At 37.6% G+C, this 24505-nt stretch overlaps 2 protein-coding genes and 1 non-coding gene across 5 annotated transcripts; all 3 read right to left on the bottom strand.

Moving 5' to 3' along the window:
* Positions 1 to 4967: 4967 nt before the first annotated feature.
* On the bottom strand, positions 4968 to 8924 carry LOC145165347 (Pentatricopeptide repeat (PPR) superfamily protein). Of its 3 annotated transcripts, none has more exons than XM_079084066.1 (12): positions 8373 to 8924; positions 7307 to 7476; positions 7094 to 7171; positions 6881 to 6960; positions 6653 to 6737; positions 6088 to 6507; positions 5904 to 6011; positions 5770 to 5837; positions 5590 to 5677; positions 5438 to 5509; positions 5291 to 5344; positions 4968 to 5197 (listed from the first exon to the last, which is right to left on the bottom strand). In XM_079084066.1, the coding sequence occupies exons 1-12, from the start codon at positions 8794 to 8796 to the stop codon at positions 5129 to 5131; spliced, it is 1716 nt and encodes a 571-aa protein (XP_078940192.1). In that variant the 5' UTR covers positions 8797 to 8924; the 3' UTR covers positions 4968 to 5128. The 3 variants fall into 3 exon arrangements, with proteins under 3 accessions (XP_078940192.1, XP_078940193.1, XP_078940194.1); XM_079084067.1 differs by having other exon boundaries at positions 7307 to 7473; XM_079084068.1 differs by having other exon boundaries at positions 7307 to 7467; positions 8373 to 8923.
* A 73-nt stretch (positions 8925 to 8997) lies between these two features.
* On the bottom strand, positions 8998 to 9070 carry TRNAA-CGC (transfer RNA alanine (anticodon CGC)). The gene has a single exon. It is a non-coding gene; the product is annotated as a tRNA-Ala (tRNA).
* Positions 9071 to 10633: 1563 nt separating this feature from the next.
* Positions 10634 to 17066, bottom strand: LOC145163348 (uncharacterized). Its single transcript, XM_079082185.1, has 16 exons — positions 16949 to 17066; positions 16168 to 16325; positions 15967 to 16083; positions 15797 to 15879; positions 15648 to 15711; positions 15430 to 15547; positions 15162 to 15316; positions 14848 to 14902; positions 14570 to 14667; positions 12538 to 12643; positions 11864 to 11998; positions 11714 to 11751; positions 11559 to 11609; positions 11305 to 11472; positions 11103 to 11215; positions 10634 to 11010 (listed from the first exon to the last, which is right to left on the bottom strand). Exons 2-16 carry the CDS (start codon positions 16285 to 16287, stop codon positions 10887 to 10889), a joined length of 1545 nt encoding a protein of 514 aa, XP_078938311.1. The 5' UTR covers positions 16288 to 16325; positions 16949 to 17066; the 3' UTR covers positions 10634 to 10886.
* Between the last annotated feature and the right edge of the window lie 7439 nt (positions 17067 to 24505).

Raw genomic sequence — 24505 nt, 5'->3', positions numbered from 1 at the left:
ATTCATATACATACCATCCCTGACTCTTGGAATGTATAAAACAACGCAAGATAATCTCCCAGATGAAGATCTAGCAACTCGAAGACATTCTGAATCTCATATGGAGACCTCAGAAACTTCCCAGACCTAACCACCTCTATCATCAAGAATCCCATGCAAATGCACAAGCAATAATCCTAATAAACCATTCATATATTCGATTCTCTATCTAAGAACAATTGGACTAAATAAAAGTTCGCCTCCGATTCCCTGATCTTCACTCCATCGCGAAACACAATCATGCAACATGAGGCATCATCCTCACAGTCGATACACAACAAAAGTTGTTGTTCCCGATTCACTTTTCCTGTTAATATGGAACAACCTGCCGGAACACGCTCTAACTGGACTCAAGGAAAGCATACCCCTGGTCCTCATCTTGTATAATCTCCACAAAATGACTCTTTTTACACATGGGAAACATTGGAAGGACAGAACCCTCATCATAGAAAATGATATCACAAGCCATCGTCCGATCACTCAATCTCAGAACTGCAATCCTCAAGTTGTTCATCCCAATCGCTCCGTCAATGAGTTCCACGAATCAGATTGACACTACCTCAGGTAGGACCCCCAAGACCTTAAACTCAACCACCCATCTAGGTTTGCACCATTCAACCCCAACTGACATGACCACTAAGTCCCAAACAATCACCCGACCCATCTTCTTCCCAGACAACCATAACTGAAAAGCTGATATTACCCAAAATGCTGCAACTGATTAATGGTGCCAACCCATGTTCCTGCCCTCAAACAGTTCCATAGAATTTTCGGGACTTTCCTTGATTCGAGTACGGATCCTGTGCTTCCAGTAGTACGGGCCTAATACTACCTTCCACACCTATCCGTACTTCCTTAGAATCATCTGAATCCTCTAAGTCACTTCCTCATAAAGATACCCTCCCAAAATATGCTAAACAGCACATCACTCGCACTAAACCGCTTCCTAGGCTCTCCTAGGATTACCTCCTCAGCCTGCCATCAGCTGCTAAAGGACCCCTACTAATGTCGGTCAACTACTTCACGAATACAATTACATGTAACAAGGCTTAGATAATCCTTCGACTAAAAGACTCAACCCTACAATGGTTAGACTCAAACGAGAGTTGCGCAAAAAGGCCAAATCAACCATTCTAAGATTATTTAATCCTCACTGCATGTAACTTAACATATTCATGTGATAGTTAACTTACATCAATATGAGTCCTACAAAGCACATATCAAGCAACATTCGAGCATCAAGAACTAACAACATCACATAAACAGCCAGACCTATCTCAGAATCTCCTGAAGATATCTGATTACTAGCATGCATCACTACCAGCTCACACAACAGGCATAAAAGCATCTCTCCTAATCAGACATCCTATCATGGCTATAAGGTGCTTAATGTCCAAAATGATGTCCTAAGTCATAGAGTTTCCAAACTTTTCATGGCTATAAGGTGCTTAATGTCCAAAACCCTAAGTTTTTAACCAAATAAGACATCACAACTCTTGTATGGAAGGGATAGAAGGGCCAAAATCACATTTTTATGGTTCATAATAGCTCCATAATTGATCAAGTTTCCAACTTTATCCATTAGAATGGTCCTAACAAACAAGATCTAGTCTTTAAGTCTCAAGGGGACCTAAAAGTGCATCTTTTTCAACTTAATCCATTAAGTACAAGTCTCCAACCTTCAGATCTGAATCAAAATGATGTTTAGATGGATAAAGTTTCCAACTTTATCCATAACAAGGTCACAAACTTTCAAGATCTAAACTTTATGCACTTAAAGTGATCAAAAGCTCATAACACCCAAAACTAGCTAGATCTAACAATTTCATCATCAAGATTCAAACTTTATACCTCTAGAAGAAAGATCAAGGTGAACAAAGTCTGGATCTACAAGCTCCAATGCAACCAACACTTCTTCAATGAATTCCTTCTTCTCCAAAGTGCACCAAAAAATACTCCAAAGCACTTAAAAGCACCTTCTTTTTGCTCACAAGGCTCCATCTAGGGTTAGGGTTACAAGAGAAGGTGTTGGAGAGGTGGAGGCTGAGAATGGGTTTGGGTGAGTTAAGGAGCTTAAATAGGTCTCAAACCACGAAAATAGGGTTTGGGCACTGATCGCGTATGCCCAACATACTCAATCTACACCCAGCGACTAGGGATACCCTAGTACGCCCAACGTACGCGGCTCAACCCAAAATCGTCCTAACTTTAAACGGTCATAACTTCTTCGTTTCAACTCCGATTTTGATGATCTTTATATCCACGGGATAGTGTTGAGAATCTCTAAAACCCTATCAACTCTCCTTTTCCTTAAAACTTACCGAACTTAAATCCAAAATTCATAAAAGGCTTGAATTATCCCTTTACGGTTATGCCCTTGGACTCCAAAGCACCAACTGAACTCTCAGATCACCTAATCTACATTACCCATATCCAAAGGGGTATAAATCTCTCTTTCCCCCAAGGCCCAAAGCCTTATGGTAACTGATCTTCGAGTCACGGCCCCGAATTACGAAACGATTTGAAGTAGGGTGTTACAACTCTCCCCCACTTAAATAAACCCTTGACTCCCTGACACGCCATTACCAACCACTACTCCTATGAGCAAAGATGATCAATCCAAGAATTTTCACATTGCATCCAACCCTTATCAGCTCAGGTGTACCCCCACCTGGCAGATCACTCGAGACATTCACAATAAACTTCATGACTCGAGACTCCATAACTGATACCCAACCTTGGTAACCAAACCCCTAATAACAGCTCGTGAATAAACGAGATTTATAATGCAAACACTCCGCAGAAATTTCTGATAAACATGGTCGCACACGACCCGAGAATGGGATAAACGGTCGTACTCTTGTTCCAATTCAAAGGCTATAACCCAAATAAGAACCATGCATAAAATTCGAACCACGTGCTCCATTGTTGTCATGTCCAGCCCACATACACTCCCACGATAATATCTAATGAACTTACCACAATACACACCCTTGGGGAACCCATAACATTACCCAAAAGGGGGGAAGTACTAGAGTTCTAACGAAATGACGAACCTCAATCATTAACAGAAGACATCCTCATGAACGATCGAAACAAGATCTCATTCCTTGATTGAGACTGAACATTCCCCATCAATACGTAACTATCTCGATAAAACTTTGAAGGTTATCCAGAAATGTTGCTAAGACTCTAGTTGGATCCATCCAAATATCAACCTGCTAGCACGACATGCCAAATATTAGATTCCACGCAGATGTAATGTCCCGTCTAGAAAACTGAGTAACACTGTCCCAAATTCTAGACTCCCAATAACCAAGGACATCTTCCAAACTCGAGCCGAACTTGACGATACGTCGATGAATCCGTTGAACTTCAACTGATACAACCCAAAACTTCCAAAGAATCTCCGCTTTGATGATGTATGAAATGACCAATGATCGAGAACACATTGACACCTAACCCAGTGAACCAAAACCCATGCGGAGCTGAACATACTCATCTTTGAAACTAATTTACCGATCCACAACTGCCCAATTTAGACTGTAAATAGCAATCCATACATCGAGCTGACAAGTCCCTCAACAACCGATACTCAACCTGTTATTATCTTATTTAACTCCCAAACAAATAAAAGATTGTATGGACCTAAAACGGTGGTGATGTAAACATTTAAACATATATAATTAACAAAAAAAAAATCACATATATACGATCGACAAAATGAATATGTTAATGGCTAAAAAATTCAACAAAATGAATATGTTAAATGAGTAAAAAAAATTCAATCGCAATTATTCAGTTTAGACTTTAGACATGAAATTATGGACAAACTGTATGTATAAAAACATACTTGTACTAAAAAAAATAGAAAATATAAATTTAAAATTAGTATTTGAACATGTATTATATAAATTTCTAATAAAATTTGAGATGAAATATCAATAACTGAAATATTATTCCAAAAAAAATGATCCCTTATTTTATCTTAAGTTAAGTGTATAATATAAATTCTAATAAAAAAACATGTTAGATATAAATCGTCGGTAAAAGATTTTGTGTGTAGGTTGATGTCGAACACGGAACACCGACAGCTATTAAAGTAAAGAATATTTAATTCTTTAATTGACGAAGAAGAAGAAGAAGGAAAAAGAATGTGGCACCTTATAATTTGTCCAACTGTATTGAAAGGCAACAATTGACGCATTTCACAATTTCAACATGACTTCCTTAAACTTAAACTTGCTTGCCGACCTCTTCCTCATGACCACCGTTTTTTATATTTTTTTTTCTTTGAATTTATGATATTTTACATTAACAAATTATTATACTTTAATCATATATATATTTTTTAAAGACAACGTTGTAATTTTAGGTAAACGGATAACACTCTATCTATCTTTTAAGTTAAGTAATGTTTATCATAACGTATAACAGTAAGTATCTTAAGGGTATATTATTATTTATGCTTTTCGGATAGGCATAACAATAACAATAAAAAGTTGCACATGCGTATGTGAAGACTATGTAACACATCTTAAACACAATAACTGATTTTAAGTTGAATTAAAATATAAAAAGTTACGGAAAATGGAAAATTTTCAAATAATATAAAGGAAAAGTTTTTGTGAGAAACGAAATTGGAAAGTGCACTTTACTGGTTGAGGACACATGGCTTTGGTAAGCAATTTTGCCATCCAACATTACAATGTATGCATTCAATCATTATGCCAGCTACACAATGTATACAACTGAAACCTTTAAAAAAAATTAAAAGGCAGTTTACACTGAGGTTTGTTTCCAAACAGAAAGTGATATTTCTTTAGTCCCTACCCCCTAGTATTTATTTAATCATTGTTTTATGAGTGTTTTGGACTAATTTGGATATTTTAATCCCAATATACCTTAAATCACAACCACCCAACTAGTTTTGGCAAGGCAAAATGGATTTAATGTTTTTAAGCATCAATGTCTTTTTGAATTTACAAAAGAATGCCTTGTGAACTTTGAATCTTTTATACAAGATACTTTTTTCAAAAGCTATGAAGAAATTGATGACAACCCTTTTGATCCAATTGGAACCAGTTTGTTAAGGTATAATCTCGGTACTGAGAAGTTTCTCCACCTCATCATTTGCCTCTGCTTGAATTCTCCATTTCTGTATAAAAAATAACACCACACCAAACAAAGATATAAGTATTTATGTGGTTATGTAATTTGCATAATACATGAGAATGAGATGAAATTTTACCTCTTCAAGATTTTCAAGCTCCATTATCTGTTGTATCTGCTCAGCAATAGTCTCCTGCACAGCAACAATAAATATAAATATAAATATATATTAGAATGGTAAAAGAAAACAATTCATATGAATTATGTAGAATAATGAATAACGCACCACATTGCTGGCTGCTTCAGCAGCAAGAACATCAGAATCCATCTCTACCTCGATTTCAATCATTGAAGAAATCTGTAAAAATGAAGAAAATCAGTAAAAAATGAAGCGCTATTATTTTGTCTCTCTTGGATTCTGTGGTGTTGAAGACATACTCTTGCATAGCTTTCAATTAGTTCAATTCGAGATTTCAAGGAACTTTCTAGACCTTCACGCACCCTTTTCACTCTACTTCTCCTTGCACTTTTTTTAAACACCATTAAACATTATAATCCAAGCGTTTATTATTTGATTGAAGAAGTCAAGAACTGCAATTACACTAAATAACTTGTTACCGGTAAGAAGGTTCTCCAACAGCCACAATTTTGTTCTCCAGTTGACACATACGAGCCAGCATCCATACCTAACGTCATATCACTTGCTCAAATCAACATTCCTCTAAAACACTAAGGGTAAAAGGGTGATTTACCTCATTTTCAGCTGCGTCTTTTAAATCCTTAATACGAGATTGAAGCGTGTCATACTGAGACAGTAGTTGCTGCCTTATAGCAACTGTTTCCACAACTCTTTGAGGAAGCTGGTGAAAAAAAAAAAAAAAACTTAAATTATAGTTTTGGATTGTTTTTAGCAACATTATTAGGAAGCAGACTTACTCGATTTAATTGTGGAAAAACTAGACCATTTAAAGTGGCTCCAACAGCTAAAGAGGAAACAGCTGCAACTGTAATAAACTGAGGTAATCCAGGATCTATCATTCCTGAGGCCATATCTCCAGTGGCTAAGACAGTGACAAGTGGAAAGAAGACAGTAGGGGTAAATAAGGAAAGTGGTTGGTTTTTAGTCGGGGCTCTGAGTAATGGTGATTCTCTGGCGTCTTGATGATTTGTTAGAGACATAGGCTGTCCAGGGTAATAGTTGGGGTTTTTGGGGCTAAATTTTAGGGGGCCCACTTCTCTGTAGAGACTTGATGGAGCTGCTAAAGCAATTGTCACACGTTCCCCTTCTTTTGCAGGGAGATCAACTGTTTTAGTAGCAAACCTGTGTGTTCGAGCCATTCCAGATGGTGTCTGTACCTATGAGAGATAATACAGGATAAATTTATCAACAATCGAATGGTGGATTATATATATATATATATATATATATATATATATATATATATATATATATATATATATATATGCATCAGAAGAAGCAAAGAGAGAAGTTATTACTTACAACAATGGAGTGAACAGCAGCAGGAGTAGTTTCTTTGAGTAGCTGCAACAACTGCAGCCCTCTTTTCCATGCAGGTACATCCATGCTGCGTTCGGACAAAACTGTAGAGATTATAAAGTATTATTAAAAAGTAATGGATAGAAATAGAATCCTACATAATTTTATTTTTGGCAATCTAGTGTAGTGACAATTCAGAGTAGGAAATAGGAATAGAAACAAACAACCAACCTGATTTCTTCTGACTCAATGCTAGTTATGTTGCCTGAAACAAGCTCGTATTGGTAACGGCATTTGGAGCAGGAAACAATCTGCATGAGGACAGTAATATCTGATAAGAAAGCATTAAAGGAGGAAATATTTATATGATTAGCTTTCACATGGGCCTCCTTTTGTTCCTGATACTGTTAAAAAGGGGGAAATTAAATACATCTGTGAAGGCACCTGAATACCATTTTGGGGTTGTGCAACAGCAACAGCTATCATGCAAGTAGGACATCGTACAATCTTACCAAAAGGGACCTGCACAAGGATTTATAAAATAAGAGGCTACAGAAATTGATTACAGTATATAAGAAATTATAAACACCAAACTTCCATGCAATATTTATTTAGTTAAGCTGCTAAAAGAGTAAGTGCAGTGGTTGGTGAGTGTACCTCTTCACCTGGAGATACTCCGACTCTGCAAACATTAGCAATGATGGTAAGAGCATCTGAAACCCTCAATGATGCAGCTAGACCCCGAACCAAGAGTGTGTATGTATTTACATCAGGTCTCGGCCACTTCCATACATCACCAACATCTTTATCTCTAACACCTACCTCTTCTATCAAATGTTAGTGCATTACCAAATCATGATCATATCTTCAAATTTATCAATCTTTAGCTACTACAGTTATATGCCTTAAAATCAGAAACTATGTTCTTGTTTTTCATATGCTTCATCTACAAACACCCATGTATACATGATTCCACGTTTAGTTCTACTCCTTTCACTCGAAAGGTGGTTTTAAACAGTCAATTATAATATTTTTCCATTGATATGAATGCATCTAATGTCTGAGTCACTAACATACTTTATAAGCTACAAACATATGTTAATCTTCAAAGAATCTGGAGAGAGATTCAAGCTTTTCGTCTTCATTATTGAATTGATAACTCAACAATTACAGAGCAACACTGAATATAAGCTATGTAAACAGAAAACAAACTCAACCAGTCTGTAACTAACTCTAACTGAATTCTAAGTTAAATTACATAAATGCTCTTTCAATAAAAACACAATTTTGCCCCTTCTGGTTTAAATAAGCTGACAACATATGTATTAAGATCAGATAGCTTAAGGTAGCTACAACTTTTAAGTCCAAATCAAACAAATTTGTACCACTTGACTTGTAGAATTTTGAAACTATCTTCGGGTTCCTAGTTACTTTTCAAATATCTTGCAAATGTTACAGCACAGGTGCTTAAATCAAGCAAACTCCTACCAGAAATGAATTAGGAGTTCACAAGTCCTAATGGCCGAGTTGATAACAGGTGCTACTGAAATTTATTTCTCAGCTTACTTAAACCAAATATCCTAGAATTCAGTAACAAACTCCTCTAAATACAAAAAGGTTACAAGACATTAGATGTCTAAAATCGATAAAAGTTGTAACAAAATCGAATTTTAGGACTCCGTAACTCTCTAATTTCGGAATGGAGGCAATAATACGTATATACCTGCATTGAAACTCGACCGCATGGCTTTGAAAACGGACAGTGCCAAATCCGCATTGTTCCTATCAAGCGCAGACGAAATAATCGAACAGCAATCAGAGGTACTAATGGCACCACCGCTTCTCTTAGTCATTTCACCAAACACCTCCAGTGCTTCACTCGCGTCTTTTGCAGCCGAAACTCTACTAATAATCAACTCATAATCATCATTACCAGCATCATCACCAGCTACTACAGCACCTTCATGATAGCTCTCGCTCAACGAAGCCTTGATATTGTTATTATGATTTGGAGTGCGAAAATTGCAAAAAAGCTGCCATTTTGACGAATTTGCCGCAGCTTCGTTGGATGTCGAGAGGAAGCGCTGATGGTGAGTGGAGTGAAAATACAAACGATTTGGCCATGGAGAAGTTAAGTTGAGCGTCATGCGTTCTCAGTATCTGTGTGTGTAATGGAGATGAAATGAGTGTGTGTTGGGGTGGAGAAGATGAGGAACGAAAGGTTGGAAGCAGTACGAATGGAGGGAGGGATTGGAATCCAGTGTGGGTGGGTCCCAAATGGAGAAAAGATAGAAATATACGCCCAGAGGATAATGAGCGATCGATGGAAAAAAATAAAATAATATTATTGGAGATGCGGGGAATCGAACCCCGTGCCTCTCGCATGCGAAGCGAGCGCTCTACCATATGAGCTACATCCCCAATTTGTTGATTGTGTTCTCACGTCTCGATAAATATTATGTAAAATAGAAAACTAAAACACGTTTGGTTGTTGAAAATTTTTCAGTTTTCTTTTTTTGAAAACGCATTTGGTTCGTTCAGTTTTCCAAATTTTTCCAAGAAAATGAAAATTTTCACTTTTCCAAATTCTATGTAAATTAGAAAAGTGATTTTTACAGTTTTCCTAATTTCTAAGATGGAAAATGAAAACTCCCCCGATTTCAACCAAACGCGTTTTCTAAAATTTTCATTAAAAATTGAAAACGAAAACTCAACTTTATTTTCTGAAAACATTTTCTTAGAAAATGAAAACAGTTTTCCACAACCAAACGCAACCTTAGGTTGCGTTTAGTTACGGAAAAACAGTTTTCATTTTCTGTTTTTCGTTTTCTCTTTTCAGTTTTCGTTCTCCGTTTTCGGCTTTCATTGGAAAATTTAGAAAACACGTTTAGTTAAAACTTATTCATTTTTCATTTTCGGTTTTAGAAAATTAGAAAACGTGTTTAGATGTGTATTTTTCTATAGGTTTTCAATTTTAGAAAACGGTAGTAGTGGTATGGTGTGGGTGGGGGCGGTGGCGGTGGCGGTAGCGGGTCGACGGTGGTGGTATTTAAGGTTTTAATATATATATATATATATATATATATATATATATATATATATATATATATATATATATAATAGTAAAATTTGAAACAATTATATGACCGTTTATATTTCTCTATCATTTGTATCGATGCGTAGCCCAACCTATGATTGTTCACAATACAACTACATGGGGGTGGTATTTAAATGAAAGTCACGCGTGACTTTCTTTGCCAACTCATCATACGCGTGAGAAACTGTTGTCATTCCTTATAGCCTAATAAGGCTAAAAGGAACGGGTGGAAGATACTTACGCAAAAAGAGATCGGCCACATCAGCAATTAAATATCAACTCTACTAGGTTCTCACCGGCCTTAAGAAATGGTGTTTCATTAGTAAGTTGATAGTAAGTGGGAAGAAGAAGAAGAGAGAGAGAGAGTGAGGAATGACAGAGATTGTGAGGAAACGTAGCCTCACTCACGGGTCACAAAGCCAGAAGGCAGGGGTGGTGTTCCACTAGTAAGTTGGTAGTGAATGGGCTTCCATGTCATCATACCCGTAATAAGAAATCCTTCCCACTTTGTATAGCCTAATCATCATATTAATAAGAGAAGTAATGGTTCAAATGTACACGACAAAACTATTTGAGTAGTAGCACCGCTATTTGCCGCCACCATATCAACTCACTCTCATCCTCCATATTGAAACTCGAAGATAAACAAACCCAACGAGGCCAACTCATGGGTTGTTCAATAACCCATCGGGAGAGGGAGCCGATGATTGTTGTTATTTTGTAAAATAATTTAGAAAAAGTGCTGAATATATATGGTCATTTTATTTTACTTGAGTGACTAACTCAAATATATATCCTTTTTGAAGAAAAAAAAAAAGCAATCTACAAATAATTAGTACAACTCCAGTAATCAAAAATGAATCAGGACCAAAAATCGAGATAAAACATCAGGCCAAAAAGTAGCTTTCAATATAAAACTATTCCAACCAAATACTCGTTCGTCTTTAACAACTAAAAACATGTTCTTTAAGCATGGATCTCCTTAAACAACAAAACTGATATACTGATTTCCTGATTTCCTCATTTCTATAGAAGAAAATGAAAACAATTTTATTCTTTTGCTCTTCTTATTCTTGCACCAAGAAAAGAAACTACTAATTTTTGACTAACACGCGCGAGGAAGTATTAAATGCCATGGCATCAGTTGTCTCCATACACCCACTTTTCTTGGTTGCTTGTGTAACTTGACACCTCCTCTGGTTTGAACCATAGGTTTATTTCATCCTTTGCGGTTTCTGGACCATCACTTCCATGGATGATATTCCTACATAACCAAACAGTCAGCATAAAAGATGCCAGACATGATATATAACATAGAGGAGAGCTGTTAATAATAATAAAAAATAATAATAATACCTTCCAACAACAACAGCCAAATCACCTCTGATGGTTCCAGGCTCTGATTTCTGTGGGTCTGTGGCTCCAATGAGTTTACGCCCATATTTGATCACACCTTCTCCTTCCCAAACCTATAGCAAGATTAATCAGCAGTGATATAAGGTATTGGTTTTCATATTATATAAAAAAAAAGGGAATGAGATGATTCTTGTATTGTTACCATGGCAAGAACAGGGCCAGAGCTAAGGAAGTTGCACAACCCATCAAAAAATGGTCGTTCCTTGAGATCATGGTAATGCTTCTGGGCGAATGACTTTGAAGGGGTCACAAGTTTAATAGCTACCAATTTGAACCCTTTACGTTCAAACCGAGCTATAATCTCTGAAATCTGGAACCAAAAAAAAAAAAGATAAGAAACATTCCGTTTATAAATGGTATATCTGAAAATATATAGAAGAATGATAGTTAGACTACCAGTCCTCTTTGCACACCATCTGGCTTGATAGCAATGAAAGTTCGCTCCATCTGCACATATTTGCAACACAAGGGGTCAATGATTCATACATAAATTAATCAGAAGAAGAAGAAGAAGAAGAAAGACTATCGAGCTATCAATCAAATTGTAATACCTCTCCTGCATGTGCCTCTTGCTCCTGTAGCATGTAAGCTGATACAAACAAAAACAAAATGTTAGTTAAATCTGGATGTAACTTGTAGACATGTTTTGATAGAGTAACATCAAAGGAAACTTGTAACAAATAATAGATACAAGTTACAACCTGCAGCAGGGAGTGCTAATGCTCCAGCGATCCATGTGCCGGAGGTGTTTCCAGATTTATCACGCCCAAAAGAAGCAACAGCTGGCAGCACTCCTTTGATCGAAACTGCTGTTGCAGCAGCAGCAGATCGTCCTTCTACAATAGGAGGAAGGAGATCGATAAGTAAACTTTACATTGTATCAAGATCTTGTGTACAAAGTATACTATATACAAACTGTTAGTCGAAGTCGTTATAATTGTTCTATATTATATGTTGCTACATTCATCCGATGCTTCCACTAGCATGTTAATGGTAAATTCAGATCTAAAGTGGGGGCGCACCGTATTCAAAAGATTGAGAAAAATCCGTCATCCAACTCGCAATGACAACCACATAATATTATTTTATGTTTTCAAAAGAAAAAGTAATAAACCATAACACGAAGTGGAAAACTCCGCCAAAAATGATTCAGTATTGTTCTAATTAAAGTAACCGAGAGTCATAATCGATGATTCATTTCACATATTAGATAATCAACTTTCTGGTAACGGAATTAACGTGCATCAGTTAAAATATATCGAAATATACAAATATACAATCTACAGTTTAGCAACAGACTCGTAACAATAAACTTAATCGTAATCAGATCAATGGAATAAAATAACTTGAATGGTAAAGTGTTAGAAAACTATACCGGAAAATAGACGAGGCTTCTGCTTAGAAGCAGAAGAGATGAAAGACCTAGCAGCTCGAGAAGCGGATCTGAATATCTGAGAACTCATTCTCCTCTCTTGATCGAAGAATTAGTCGGAAAGTAACAACAAAAACGAAGAAATCTCTTCGTTTTTTTGTTGTTTGGAGAGAGATTGAGACTAGAGCACCTCAAAGAGTGACCGACGGCGATTGGGTATTTGAGGTTCCCAACGTTGGTGGAAAGTAAGGGGAAAATAAAAAAATAGACCCTGAGGTTTTCCTTAGGTTGTAAACTAATCCATGGAGTTTAGAATTTGCTACATTTGGCATGTAATGCACTTTTCAGTATTGAAAAAAATAATAATAATAATAATGTTTGAAGTAAAATAAATAAATAATAATGTTTGAAGTATTGTAGAGGGCCCTATTTTAGAAGCATTTTAACATTGTCCTGAATTGGGCTCAAAACCAATAGGAATATGATGAGAAAAAAATATAATAACTAAGAAAATGACTTACTAAGAGTCTTATGTACAGCGGCGAAGCCATAATAAAATGTTAGGAATATCACACGTAATTTTAATGGTGACATCAGGAAATTTACACTACATCGAAAAATTCCCACTATGCCTAAAAATTTAAGGGGTATCACGAGCCTACCCCAGGCTCCTTAGTAGATTTGCCCCTGCTTATGTATTATTTGGTAAGTTGCTATTGATATGTTGATGGACAATCAATGTAAAAAAAACATGATTTTTTAATACCTTCATTTATTTATAAAAATTATATGGTATAATAGTGCAAAGAGAGTTTTATTTGAAGGTTACACCATGAATGTGAAGTAGATAATAGACATGAATGAATGAAATGTAAGATTGATTGATGTACTCAAAATTAGGCATAAAAGTAATCTTAAGAACTTAATATATCACCACATATATCTTGTTACTACCATATGTTAATGATAATGTTCTATATTAATGATGATTTGTCAAATATTTGATATTATCAATATTGTTGTAAGAAAACGATTCAAAAAAAATCTGAATTTGAATGAAATATTTATGAATATTATTATAATGTTTGACCGTTTTTTGTGTGAAAATAAAGTCTTATGAATAACATGTTAGTTGTTTCAAAGGAAATGTGATGGAGTACCGAACTAAACTAACGTTACTGATACTAGTACCAACCCAAGAATCCCAAGTACTAAAATAGGTGAAAGATGTTATCGAGTATTGAATTGAACTAACGTTACTGATGATACTGGTGCCGACTATAGTATCGTTTTTTGGTACTAGCATCGGTATCAAATCCCAAATTTCATGATTTTAAAGTATCAGATATCGTCTAATATTAATATAAACGGTGTCGATTCGTGTCGAAAATTTCAACAGTCTTGCTCCTCCCTAAATTTAATAACCTATAAACATGGTGCAATGGTTTAACTTAGCAATGAACAAAACTTGAAGGGTTTTGTATTTAAGTGATGTGAAGTTGAGGGTTGTTTTTATGTGAAGTGTACCAAATAATTTTGGAATCATATGCCGCGTGTGAGTTTGTCGAATCAGATATCAAAACTCAAAACCCTATGCGAGACGTCGACAAAAAAAAAAAAAAAAAGTCGACCGTTAGATCCGCGCCACGTAGCTCAAGATGTGATCTTTCCAGCCATCCGTTGCGAATCACGTGGCTAATTAGTTGGCTTAATTTATACTGTTCCAGAGTAATTATGAAACAATTGATAGCAAATAGTACTTCTAAAATGGAATGAATCATTTTGGTACTTTGACTAAAATATTATTCAATTGATTGATCTTTAATTACTTTTAGAAATAATAGTTTCAATCACTTATTATCAAAAAGAAAAAAAAAAGATCTATTTTAAACTAGCGATTATATATATTTCAAAAATATTACGGGAACATGGCAAGGGGCATAATGATTAAGCACGATGCCTTTTTTTACATATTTTTGTTGATAATAATTTTTTTTTTGTACATTATAAAAAATATAATAATCACTTAACACACCAAAGCAAGTAAGAACGTTATAAATGTTATTCCTTCAAAAAGATCTCCGCTCCATTCCACTGCCAATAACACATTGATCAAAAACAGCAGATTAGCACCTGAAAATGTCATAAAAGTTATCGAATTTTTGGCACACTTTTTGCAAATTCCATTAGTCTCACATTTGACACTATTAATTTGTACAAAAGCTTTCCTAATCCACCATGAATGCGACTACCTATGCAACACACTCTAAATCTTATCAAGTTATTTAACAACTTAGAATCATATAGTGGTGCTTGATTGAGATCCCAATTTGCATTTGTCTTGCAATGCCGTCAACCAATTATCCACCTAACAAATAATAAAATGAAAATGTGATTATATGTACAAAATACAAATAATTAGTCAATGTGTCAACACTCAACAGAACAAAAATTGCATTTATTTTTTTTGTCCTAGCCAAAAAATAAAAAAGTGGGAGATAAACTCGGTCTCAAATTCTCTTATGAGAAAAAGACGTGAATGCCCTTCTCATCGTCATTAGTGAAAATAGCTTTAGAAAGCTTTTCTAGTCCCATGTAACAAAAACACAATATTAGAATGTGTGTACCTGGATTTTAGAAGTGCTTGAACACTCGTATCTCAATCCATACCGAGTTATTATATAAAAATAATATCGAGTTTCCCCTTCTTCTTGAGTAATATGTGGCATGGGCCCTACTTCAACAACATCAGATAACAGACACGAGTCCTGAGGACTTAAATCTGCAATGTGCAACCATTATTAGGCTACAAAGTTCATGTAAATCATCAAATCATATTATTCACAAATGAATCTTGAAGCATATAAAACAACAATGGCTATAATTAGTAATTACCCATGGACAGGAAATAGAAGAAGATGCATGGTCCTAGAAGAACAACAAAACGTGGAAGCCAATCATCAATTTCCATGTCATCAAGAGGGAGAGGTTCGCCAGGTAATGCTGCCCATCTCTGTGAAACATCATTTTAGGAAAATTTCTGCAAATAATGACTCCAAATCCAAAATCCAAAAAAAAAAAAAAAGGAAAAAGAAAAGATTCAAGGGTAATACATTTCGCATGTGTAAGTAGCCAGAAAGATGAGCAGAACGAAGAATCTCATCAATATGTTCCAATCTGCATCAAGTAACAGAGATTACCAAAGATTAATAAAAAAAAGCATATTGCTAAAATACAAAGAGAAAGTATCAGTTCCCCTTACTTAGCTCTCAGAAGAGCTTCTCTTTCCTCCAATTCAGCAAGTTCTGATCGAAGGCTTTTTACTTCTTTAACAGATAACACAACCTGCTAAAATAAAATACATTCTTCAGGAAAGATCAAATGTGAGTTAAAGGATGGAAAGAAAATATGAAAATTATTCCTAATATTGACCTTGTCTTGCTCATCTGTGTCATTTCCCCAAGATAGTCTCCTTAGGCTACACAAGTTCAAGATAGATGCAGCACTCATTAATCTTCTGCTACCCCACAATCGGCTGCTTGAACTATGCTAATGCAGATCAAATGACTTGAATGAAATCAATTTATTGAAGATATTTATGATATCTGATTATATTCATGCCAGGAATCATACCTCAAATTCAGTTTTGGTATGAGAGAGTGACGAACTTCTTGATTGAGGGGTATCAACATCAGAAGTTGAAGCCTTAAAATGATCTGGGAAAATTTCTATCCCTTTAGGACCATCACCCATGGCTTGATTCCACTTCAATAAACTAGGCTCTGGACAATCTGAGATTCATTATGTTAAGTATTCTGAATTTGGAAAGCTGTCAATTCACAACACGCATAATAACTTTCACAAAGCAATAACTACAGAAAGAAACAGATGCTAAGATATGTCCTGCAAGAAGTTTGAATGATCTTCCAAATAGATGAAATAGCCGACTCTTAACTTTCAGTTTCAACGCATATAATACTATACCATCATTCCTCACGATTTCATCAACACTATTACAAACAGAGCTTAATTTAACAAAAACAACAAACGATAAACTATAGCCAATTCGGATCAGCTAGAAAAGCCCTCTGTTATCCGATCAATAAGCTACCAATAACAAATTTTAACAATCGAATAAGATTTATTTTTTAGTTTGCTGTAATCTCAAGCCCTACAAGATTTAGCTGAAAAAAATCAACAGATCAACTTTTTAAATCGAACAGGAAAAAAGGGGAAAATAAATTCGAGGGGTTAAACTTCAAATTACTATGATCATTCCAATATAATCTATAGAAAAGCATAAATTGTGCGGAATTCAAGAATTACAAGGGATCAAAGCACTAGCACGAAAACCTAGGATACAGACACAGCAACGACTTAAATCTATACAGGTATCAGCACACAGAAAACTTACAAGTTACGAGATTCTGAATACCCTAAGTCAGACGAATGGAGTTGGAGATGGAGATGGAGATGGCAGTGCTCTGTAATTGGATCGTTTTAAATATTTGATAAATACTCCAAAAATATTATTTGGCACTTTATCAATTATCATGAAAAAAATGTATATGTATATATGATATTTTATTTTCCATTGTTCTTCTTTCGAAGTACAAAAAAAATCAATATTATATTTTTTTATTTTGTACGAGATAAACGTTGTAATTGTTGTTAGAATATATTTAGAAAAAAAATCTCAAATAAAACATTAAAAAAATTGTATTTATATTTAGAAGAATAAAGACAATAGAGTTCATGGTATTAAACCGTAAGTTGTCATTTCATTCCTTTATGAATTAATAAAAAACATTAGAGCATTTTACGTAGTTTAATTTTTATAACGTTCGTGTTTTTCGTTAGGCATTAATTGAATATGTAACCGACGATGGTTAATAATTGTAATAATTTGATGATTAAGTAAAGGGAAATTATTTGAATATAAGTGATTTATGTGCTTATGTTATGTGTATATTATATTAGGCGAAAACTTAATAAATAGGACTAAAACATATATTAAAATAAAATATTAATTAAGATAAATAACCTTGATGAAAGTTGAAGTAGTTGTGATGAGGATTTTGGGGATAAATATATCTTTCAGCTCATTTGATTTCCCACACCTCCCATCGCTTTCTCTTTCGATTTCTCTCCATTTTGGTCAGAATTATCTTTAGTATTTAGGATATTTTGGCGAAGCCTGAAGGTCCCTAAGAGCCGGTAATTAGGAGCTATCAAGTCGTAGTTCTGCCAGTGAATTTCCGGACTTTTTGTCAGGAAAGTCTCTTTAAGTTAAGCTACACTTATATTGCTTTTAGTGTAACTTATATTTATATCCATAGTCGTTATTATTAATTTATAAATAGATTTATCAGTGATTTCAAGTCGTTATACTTATTGATATACTTACGAGGGTGATGTCTAAGCTAAGATTTAGTGAGGTGTTTAAAATGGGATTTCCAAACAGTATACTCTGTATACCAAACGGACCCTACCTCCGATATTATCTTACATGGTTGCTCCTTACTTGATAGATCTTGATGTAGACATTGGGATTGTTGAGGAATCTAGACTATCATTAGTCATAAGAAATAATAAACTCAGACCTAGTGATAATTGAACCTAGGTCACATCAAAGGAAAGGCTAAGTACTAAAGCGAAGCTGTAACACCCTTAAAAATATAACCCGAAAATTTCATTTTTAAGTTTAACAATCATAAAGCAAACCATTTCATTTTTCTCAAAACCATGAAAACATAAGATAGTTTAGTTTTGCAATCCACGATACATAATAAATCACTATCAGAGTCATAATACCAAAATCACTAATGCGGAAAATCATGGTGTGATGCGATGCGATCAAGTCGACCCTTTCCCCTTCGAGCTGGAAGTACCTGAAACCAAAACTGAAAACCGTAAGCACAAAGCTTAGTGAGTTCCCCCATCATACCACATACCATACAACAAATACATTGCCAAACATATCTGGGTGCCGGCCTCCCCTTCGGTCTATTTCAACCGGATACTGTCGAGCATATCTGGGTGTTGGCCTCCCCTTCGGTCTATTCCAACCGGATACTACCGAGCATATATGGGTGTTGGCCTCCCCTTCAGTCTATTCCAACCGGATACTTGGTCTATTTCAAACCTACCACTACCACATAATATCATAGCAATTAAGCACATAAAACATAGCAGATAGCGGCATACCAGACAATTATTACAAAGACAATCATCTCTACTACAAACAACTACTAGTGGGCCGGCATTGGTGCCTTCGACCCACTCATACAGGAAGGTAACTCACCTCAATTGTGTGCCGAAATCGTACTCCTCGGATGGCTCGGGACTCCTCTCCCTAAAGCATAACAAGTCTCATGGTTAGTTATTGGGTCCTAGTATAACTCTCTTATGGCCCAACTTCTAATTCATGTCCCAAGGCAAGGTCCCCTAGTCCTTGCCCTAATAGGCCTTTTCCCCCAAGGCCCAATCCATAATCAATTTAAGGCTCAAGTCCATTACTTTAAGCTTTAAAGCCCAATTGGGCCCAAAAGACCCAATACCATAAATCTCAGTCTTAGGCCCAGAAGACGGGTGATAGCTTATGCTTCGCGGCAGCTGAAGCTGCACGAGTCGCGATATCTCACTCATGATCTGGAGTTGGGGGCAGTGGTTTTTGCCCTCAAGATTTGGAGGTACTATCTTTATGGGGTCTGTTGTACTATCTACACGGATCACAAGAGTCTGAGGCATATTATGGATCAGCCGAACGCCCGAACCTGAACATGAGGCAGCGCAGGTGGCTGGACGTGGTCAAGGATTATGACTGCGATATCCTTTACCATCCGGGTAAAGCGAATGTTGTGGCGGATGCCTTGATCCGCAAGTCGGTTGGGTCTTCAGATGGGGTGTCGTGTATGAGGATATCAGTTGATTCTCCGCTTTTGGGATTGATCAGGGAGGCTCAGGCCGAGGGAGTTCGGAAAGAGAACTGGAAGCAGGAGAGGATCAGAGGTGAGATTGACAGATTTGTCACGGATTGTTGTGGGTTGTTGACCCGGTGTGGTCGGGTTTGGGTTCCAGTTTCTGGTGGGATCAGGCAGATTGTATTGGAGGAGGCTCATAAGTCTCGTTTTTTATCCATCCGGGGGCCACCAAGATGTATCGGGATTTGAGATTGATTTATTGGTGGCCATATATGAAGAGGGAGGTAGCTTGGTATGTGGAGAGATGCTTGACCTACAGGATGGTCAAGGCTGATCATCATAGGACTCATGGCAAGCTGCAACATCTGGAGGTTCCCATGTGGAAATGGGAGCAGATTTCGATGGATTTTATCACCAAGTTGCCAAAGAAGGCAAAGGATTTTGATGTTATGATCGATTGACCAAGAGTGCCTACTTTCTGGCAATTCGGGAGAGTTCTTTGGCCGAGAAGTTGGCCAATGTGTATGTTCGCGAGATCGTTGCTCGCCATGGGGTTCTGGTATCCGTTGTTTCAGACCGTGATGTTCGGTTCACATCCCGTTTTTGGCAGAAGTTTCATGAGGAACTGGGCACGAGGTTGCACTTCACCACTGCTTATCATCCGCAAACCGACGGCCAGAGTGAGCGGACGTTACAGACCCTTGAGAATATGTTGCGGACATGTGTTATCGATTTCGGTGGGAGCTGGGACTCCTACCTGCCACTTGCAGAGTTTTCCTACAATAGCAGTTATCATTCCAGCATTGGTGCTCCGCCTTTCGAGTTCTTGTATGGGCGGAGATGTCGTACCCTGGTTTGTTGGGGCGACGTTGGTCACAAAGTTATGGGGCGGACTGAGGTGATCCTTCAGACCACAGAGCTTATTCAGCAGATCCGACAGAGACTGCAGACCGCTCAGAGTCGGCAGAAGAGCTATGCCGACCGACGTCGATCCGAGTTAGAGTTTCAGGTTGGCGATATGGTATGACTGAAGGTCTCACCTTGGAAAGGTGTGATACGCTTCAGGAAGAAGGGGAAATTGGGTCTCCGGTATATTGGGTCATTTCGAGTAATCGCTAGGGTTGGCAAGGTTGCTTACAGATTGGATCTTCCCGAGGAGCTCAGTCAAATTCACAGCACTTTCCATGTTTCGCAGCTATGAAAGTGTGTATTAGATGAGGATGCGGTGGTTTCCTTGGATGATATTCAGGTTGATGAGCGCCTGAACTATGTGGATAGGCCGGTGACTATCTTGGATAGAAAGGTTAAGGTTTTGCGTAACAAGGAAGTACCTTTTGTAAAGGTACGGTGGCAGCACCAGAGGGGATCCGAGTGGACCTGCGAGCCGGAGGCTGAGAGCGGGAGCATTATCCGAATTTGTTCACCGCAACAGACTTCGAGGACGAAGTCTAGTTCAAGTGGGAGAGAATTGTAACATCCCGATGTTCAAGTATTTCTAAATTCATCCCTATCATTTTATTATATGTCATTTTGGTCCCTAAGTCCAAGATATTATGCCTTAAAGCCCTAGTGGCAATATAGTAATTTCAAGCAGCAGGAGTACGTTAAGCGTACATGCGGGTACGTTGAGCGTACTAGGGTGCGCCCTAGTACGTTGGGCGTACTAATGTCAGGAGGAAACCGAAAGTTTTAGGGTTTGGGAAGTATTTAATCATCCTTATAGCTCATTTCTCTCCACCTTTTCAGCGTCTAAACCCTTTGAGACGTTTTTGCAAAACCCTAGCCCCTTAGTGTGTGTTTTGAGCTCAAGAGTGTGTTTTTGGTGTGATAAAGGAAGAAGGGGTTGCATCAAGGAGATTGGAAGCTTGAAGCAAGGCTTGGATCTGGAAGTTTTGCTCTTTTCTCCATCATCTCAAGGTATAATGTTCATACCTTGATGACTTGTTTGCTAAATCTCATTTTTTGGGTGTTTTTATGTTTCTTTTTGGTCCCAAATGCTCCATCTTGAGCATGACATGTTCTGGATGTTTTGAGTTGTCCTTTCAGACCCTTGGAAGGGTGCTTAGTCAAAAATGAGGTCCCAATGGCTAGAATTGTCTTATGCATCTTGTAGAGTGTAACGCCCCATTCCTGGTATGTAATTTAAATATTGAATTTCCTTTCTTAGGGTTACTCGACGAGTCAGTAGCCCCGACTCGTCGAGTAGAAGCGGGAATGCACGTGGACTTAGTGGGGCGACTCGACGAGTCCATTCCCGACTCGGCGAGTCTGCCAGTCTGGATGAAACCCTAATTCTTAGGGTTTGTACCCTATTTAAACGTCCTTATAGCCCCCATCCCAGCCCCCAGCACCTCTAGAGCGTTCCCCCTCAAAACCCTAGCCCTCCATTGGTGAGTTGAGTGATTCCTTCTTGATTTTGAGTGTTTTGGTGTATTCTTGGAAGTGTAGAAGAGAAGGAAGGAGAGAAGGTGCAAAGGAGAAGAAGGAGATCCAGAAACTAGCTTCCATTTGCTACTTCATCTGGTAATAAAGCCTCTACCTTGTTTATTTTCCTAGTAGATCTTCATATATGCTTGTTTTGCCACTCTTGGGACATTTCTGATGAGTTTTGAGCATTCTAACACTTCCTAAGTGTACATGCAACCCTAATAACCTTGGATCTATGTTTGTCTAATAATCATGCAAAGTTGAATTCCAAGGTTATATTCCTATCTAGCATACATGGGGAACATTTTTAACTTGAATGAAAGATAGAATAACTTACCTTGTTGTTGATTATGATCCTTGAAACCTTGTGAGCCTAGCACCCCAAGTGTGATGCCTCAAATGCTTCACACAACACCAAATGCAAAGGAGTAAACTTTGAGAGAATCTTAAACTTGCAAAATCGGCTCTAGCCCTCTTGTTTCTTAGTGTAGCCCATTTTTGGTGGAGAATGGGTTTCTTATATAGTGTTGACACATCTAGGGTTACACCATGTAAACCCTAATGTGTCATGACTCTTCATTTCCATGACCCATGGGTTTGTAACTCCCATGGAGCATCCATGGAGCATCCTATGGGTGGAACCCAACTTGATAATCCATGGAGCCTCTTAGCTCACTATATAAGATATGGAAGATTTACATAATCTACCCATATATTTAATTAGTTATCTTTTGATCACTTAATTAATTCTAAATTAATTCTTGATCAAACTAATTAAATAATATTATTAATATATTAGAACTTATAATATATTAAAAAACCATAAATATTATTTCTCTCATTTTAGTTTATCCAATTGCATGGTGCCATGCAACCCAAATGGACCATGCCGGGTCGGGTCAAGTACATACCAGAAATAGTTATGGACTTAGACACCTTATCCAACAATTTCAAGGTCCAAACTCGAGATTGGAGCTCCCTTAGGGTAGCGAACTATAGATCTGGACATCATTGAGCTCCAGGAGCTCAAAGTAGCTACCTTTATGCAAAGCAAGGCCTTGTTCCAAACCCTAGGTTCCCATTTCTAGCTTATTTTGGTGTTTTAGCTTCATACCTCTATGCATGTACGTAAAGTTGGCAACTTTACGTGTTATATCGGCCCTAGAAGCTCAGATCTATGAATTTGATGCACTGGAATCGATTAGAATCAACTGTTTAGTGAAGACATGAATAGGACTCGACGAGTCGTTCATTGGACTCGGCGAGTAGGAGTGCAAACTCCCGATTTCTCCGATTTGAGAGTTGCGAGTTGAATCAGTGAGTGGAAGAGGACTCAGTGAGTTAGAACAAGGATCTGAAAGTAGAAGGACTCGACGAGTCTACGCCCCGACTCGGCGAGTCGAGTCGCGAGTTAGAGAATTGTGAGTTAGGGAACTCGGCGAGTCCATAGTAGGACTCGGCGAGTAGAGTCAACCTGGAAGTTGACTCTGACCAGGGGGTAAATTGGTCATTTACTCCATGAGGAATCATCAGTTGATTCAGAATGTTATGTGATTGTAGCCGGGGAGTCGCCGGAGCAGCGGACAGGGATTTCTCACTCGGGATATCAGCAGCCAGTTATACGAGGTGAGTTCTCCTTCAGTAAGAACGGGTCTACAGCACCAAGGCCGGCCCGTAGTGTGAAATGATAGTAGCTGAGTGTGGGCGGGGACCGTATCCTATCCTAGCAGAGCATGGGCGAGGCCCGTATCTCATAGTAGTAGTTAAATATGATGTATGAGCAGTAGATTAGCTTTACATGTTGTATGTGTGATACTTGTATGTTGGGTTTAGTAGTTGAGTGTGGGCGAGGCCCGTATCTCGAAGTAGCTGAGCATGGGCGAGGCCCGTACCTCAAAGATAGTGGAGTGTGGGCGAGGCTCGTATCTCCTAGACAGTGAAGTGTGGGCGAGGCCCGTATCTCCTAGATAGCGGAGTGTGGGCGAGGCCCGTATCTCCTAGTTGCATGCTATGTGTAGATGGTATGTGGTAGATTGGGGAGACTCACTAAGCTTTGTGCTTACTGTTTTCAGTTTTGGTTTCAGGTACTTCCACTAGCACTGGGAAGGGCTCGGGATGATCGTTTGGCACATACCACAGTCTTCAGCCTGGGAGCTAGACTCTGATATTTGGATATGAGATTTGATTTGAGACAGATACTATGATGTTTATGATGCACGATTATGATTTTACTTATGATTTTGGATGGTTGATGGCTTTAATAATGTTTTGAAAACGAAATTTTTGGGTTGTATTTTTGGGACGTTACATAGAGGGTCTTAATGGATTAAGACCTTGTGTTAAGGACTTTTTGGGCGTGTAAAGTCATAAAGTTGGAGACTTTATGACTCTAGGGTGCATTTGGACCATAGATCTGAAGTTTGGGCTTGAGTGTTTAAGCCATTAAGCACTTAATGAAGTTGTGGAGTTTGTGAGGGTACGCCCCGCGTACTCGGTCGGCCACCCTGTAATCTGGTCAACGCAAGGCTTCGCGTGAGTGTACTTCTGGGTTACGCCCCGCGTACTCGCATGAGTCAGCCTCGGTTGGGTTGACTCGGTTGGGTTGACTCAGTTGGTTTATT

Source organism: Lactuca virosa, chromosome 3, assembly GCF_052849685.1.
Source record: "Lactuca virosa cultivar CGN04683 chromosome 3, Lactuca_virosa_CGN04683_v6, whole genome shotgun sequence".
Taxonomy (NCBI): domain Eukaryota; kingdom Viridiplantae; phylum Streptophyta; class Magnoliopsida; order Asterales; family Asteraceae; genus Lactuca; species Lactuca virosa.
Note: the sequence above shows the minus strand (reverse complement) of the source record. Positions and strands in the feature narration are given on the sequence as shown.

What these genes read in the sequence shown, in the direction of transcription:
- LOC145163348 (XM_079082185.1), bottom strand. Translation starts at nt 16,287, where the DNA reads ATGGGTGATGGTCCTAAAGGGATAGAAATTTTCCCAGATCATTTTAAG. An exon ending in GAAGCCTCGTCTATTTTCCG is followed by an intron (nt 11,999 to 12,537) that starts GTATAGTTTTCT and finishes CTCCTATTGTAG; the next exon opens with AAGGACGATCTGCTGCTGCT. An exon ending in ATGGTGTGCAAAGAGGACTG is followed by an intron (nt 11,473 to 11,558) that starts GTAGTCTAACTA and finishes TTTTGGTTCCAG; the next exon opens with ATTTCAGAGATTATAGCTCG.
- LOC145165347 (XM_079084066.1), bottom strand. Translation starts at nt 8,796, where the DNA reads ATGACGCTCAACTTAACTTCTCCATGGCCAAATCGTTTGTATTTTCAC. An exon ending in GCGGTCGAGTTTCAATGCAG is followed by an intron (nt 7,477 to 8,372) that starts GTATATACGTAT and finishes AACATTTGATAG; the next exon opens with AAGAGGTAGGTGTTAGAGAT. An exon ending in GTTGGAGAACCTTCTTACCG is followed by an intron (nt 5,678 to 5,769) that starts GTAACAAGTTAT and finishes GTTTAAAAAAAG; the next exon opens with TGCAAGGAGAAGTAGAGTGA.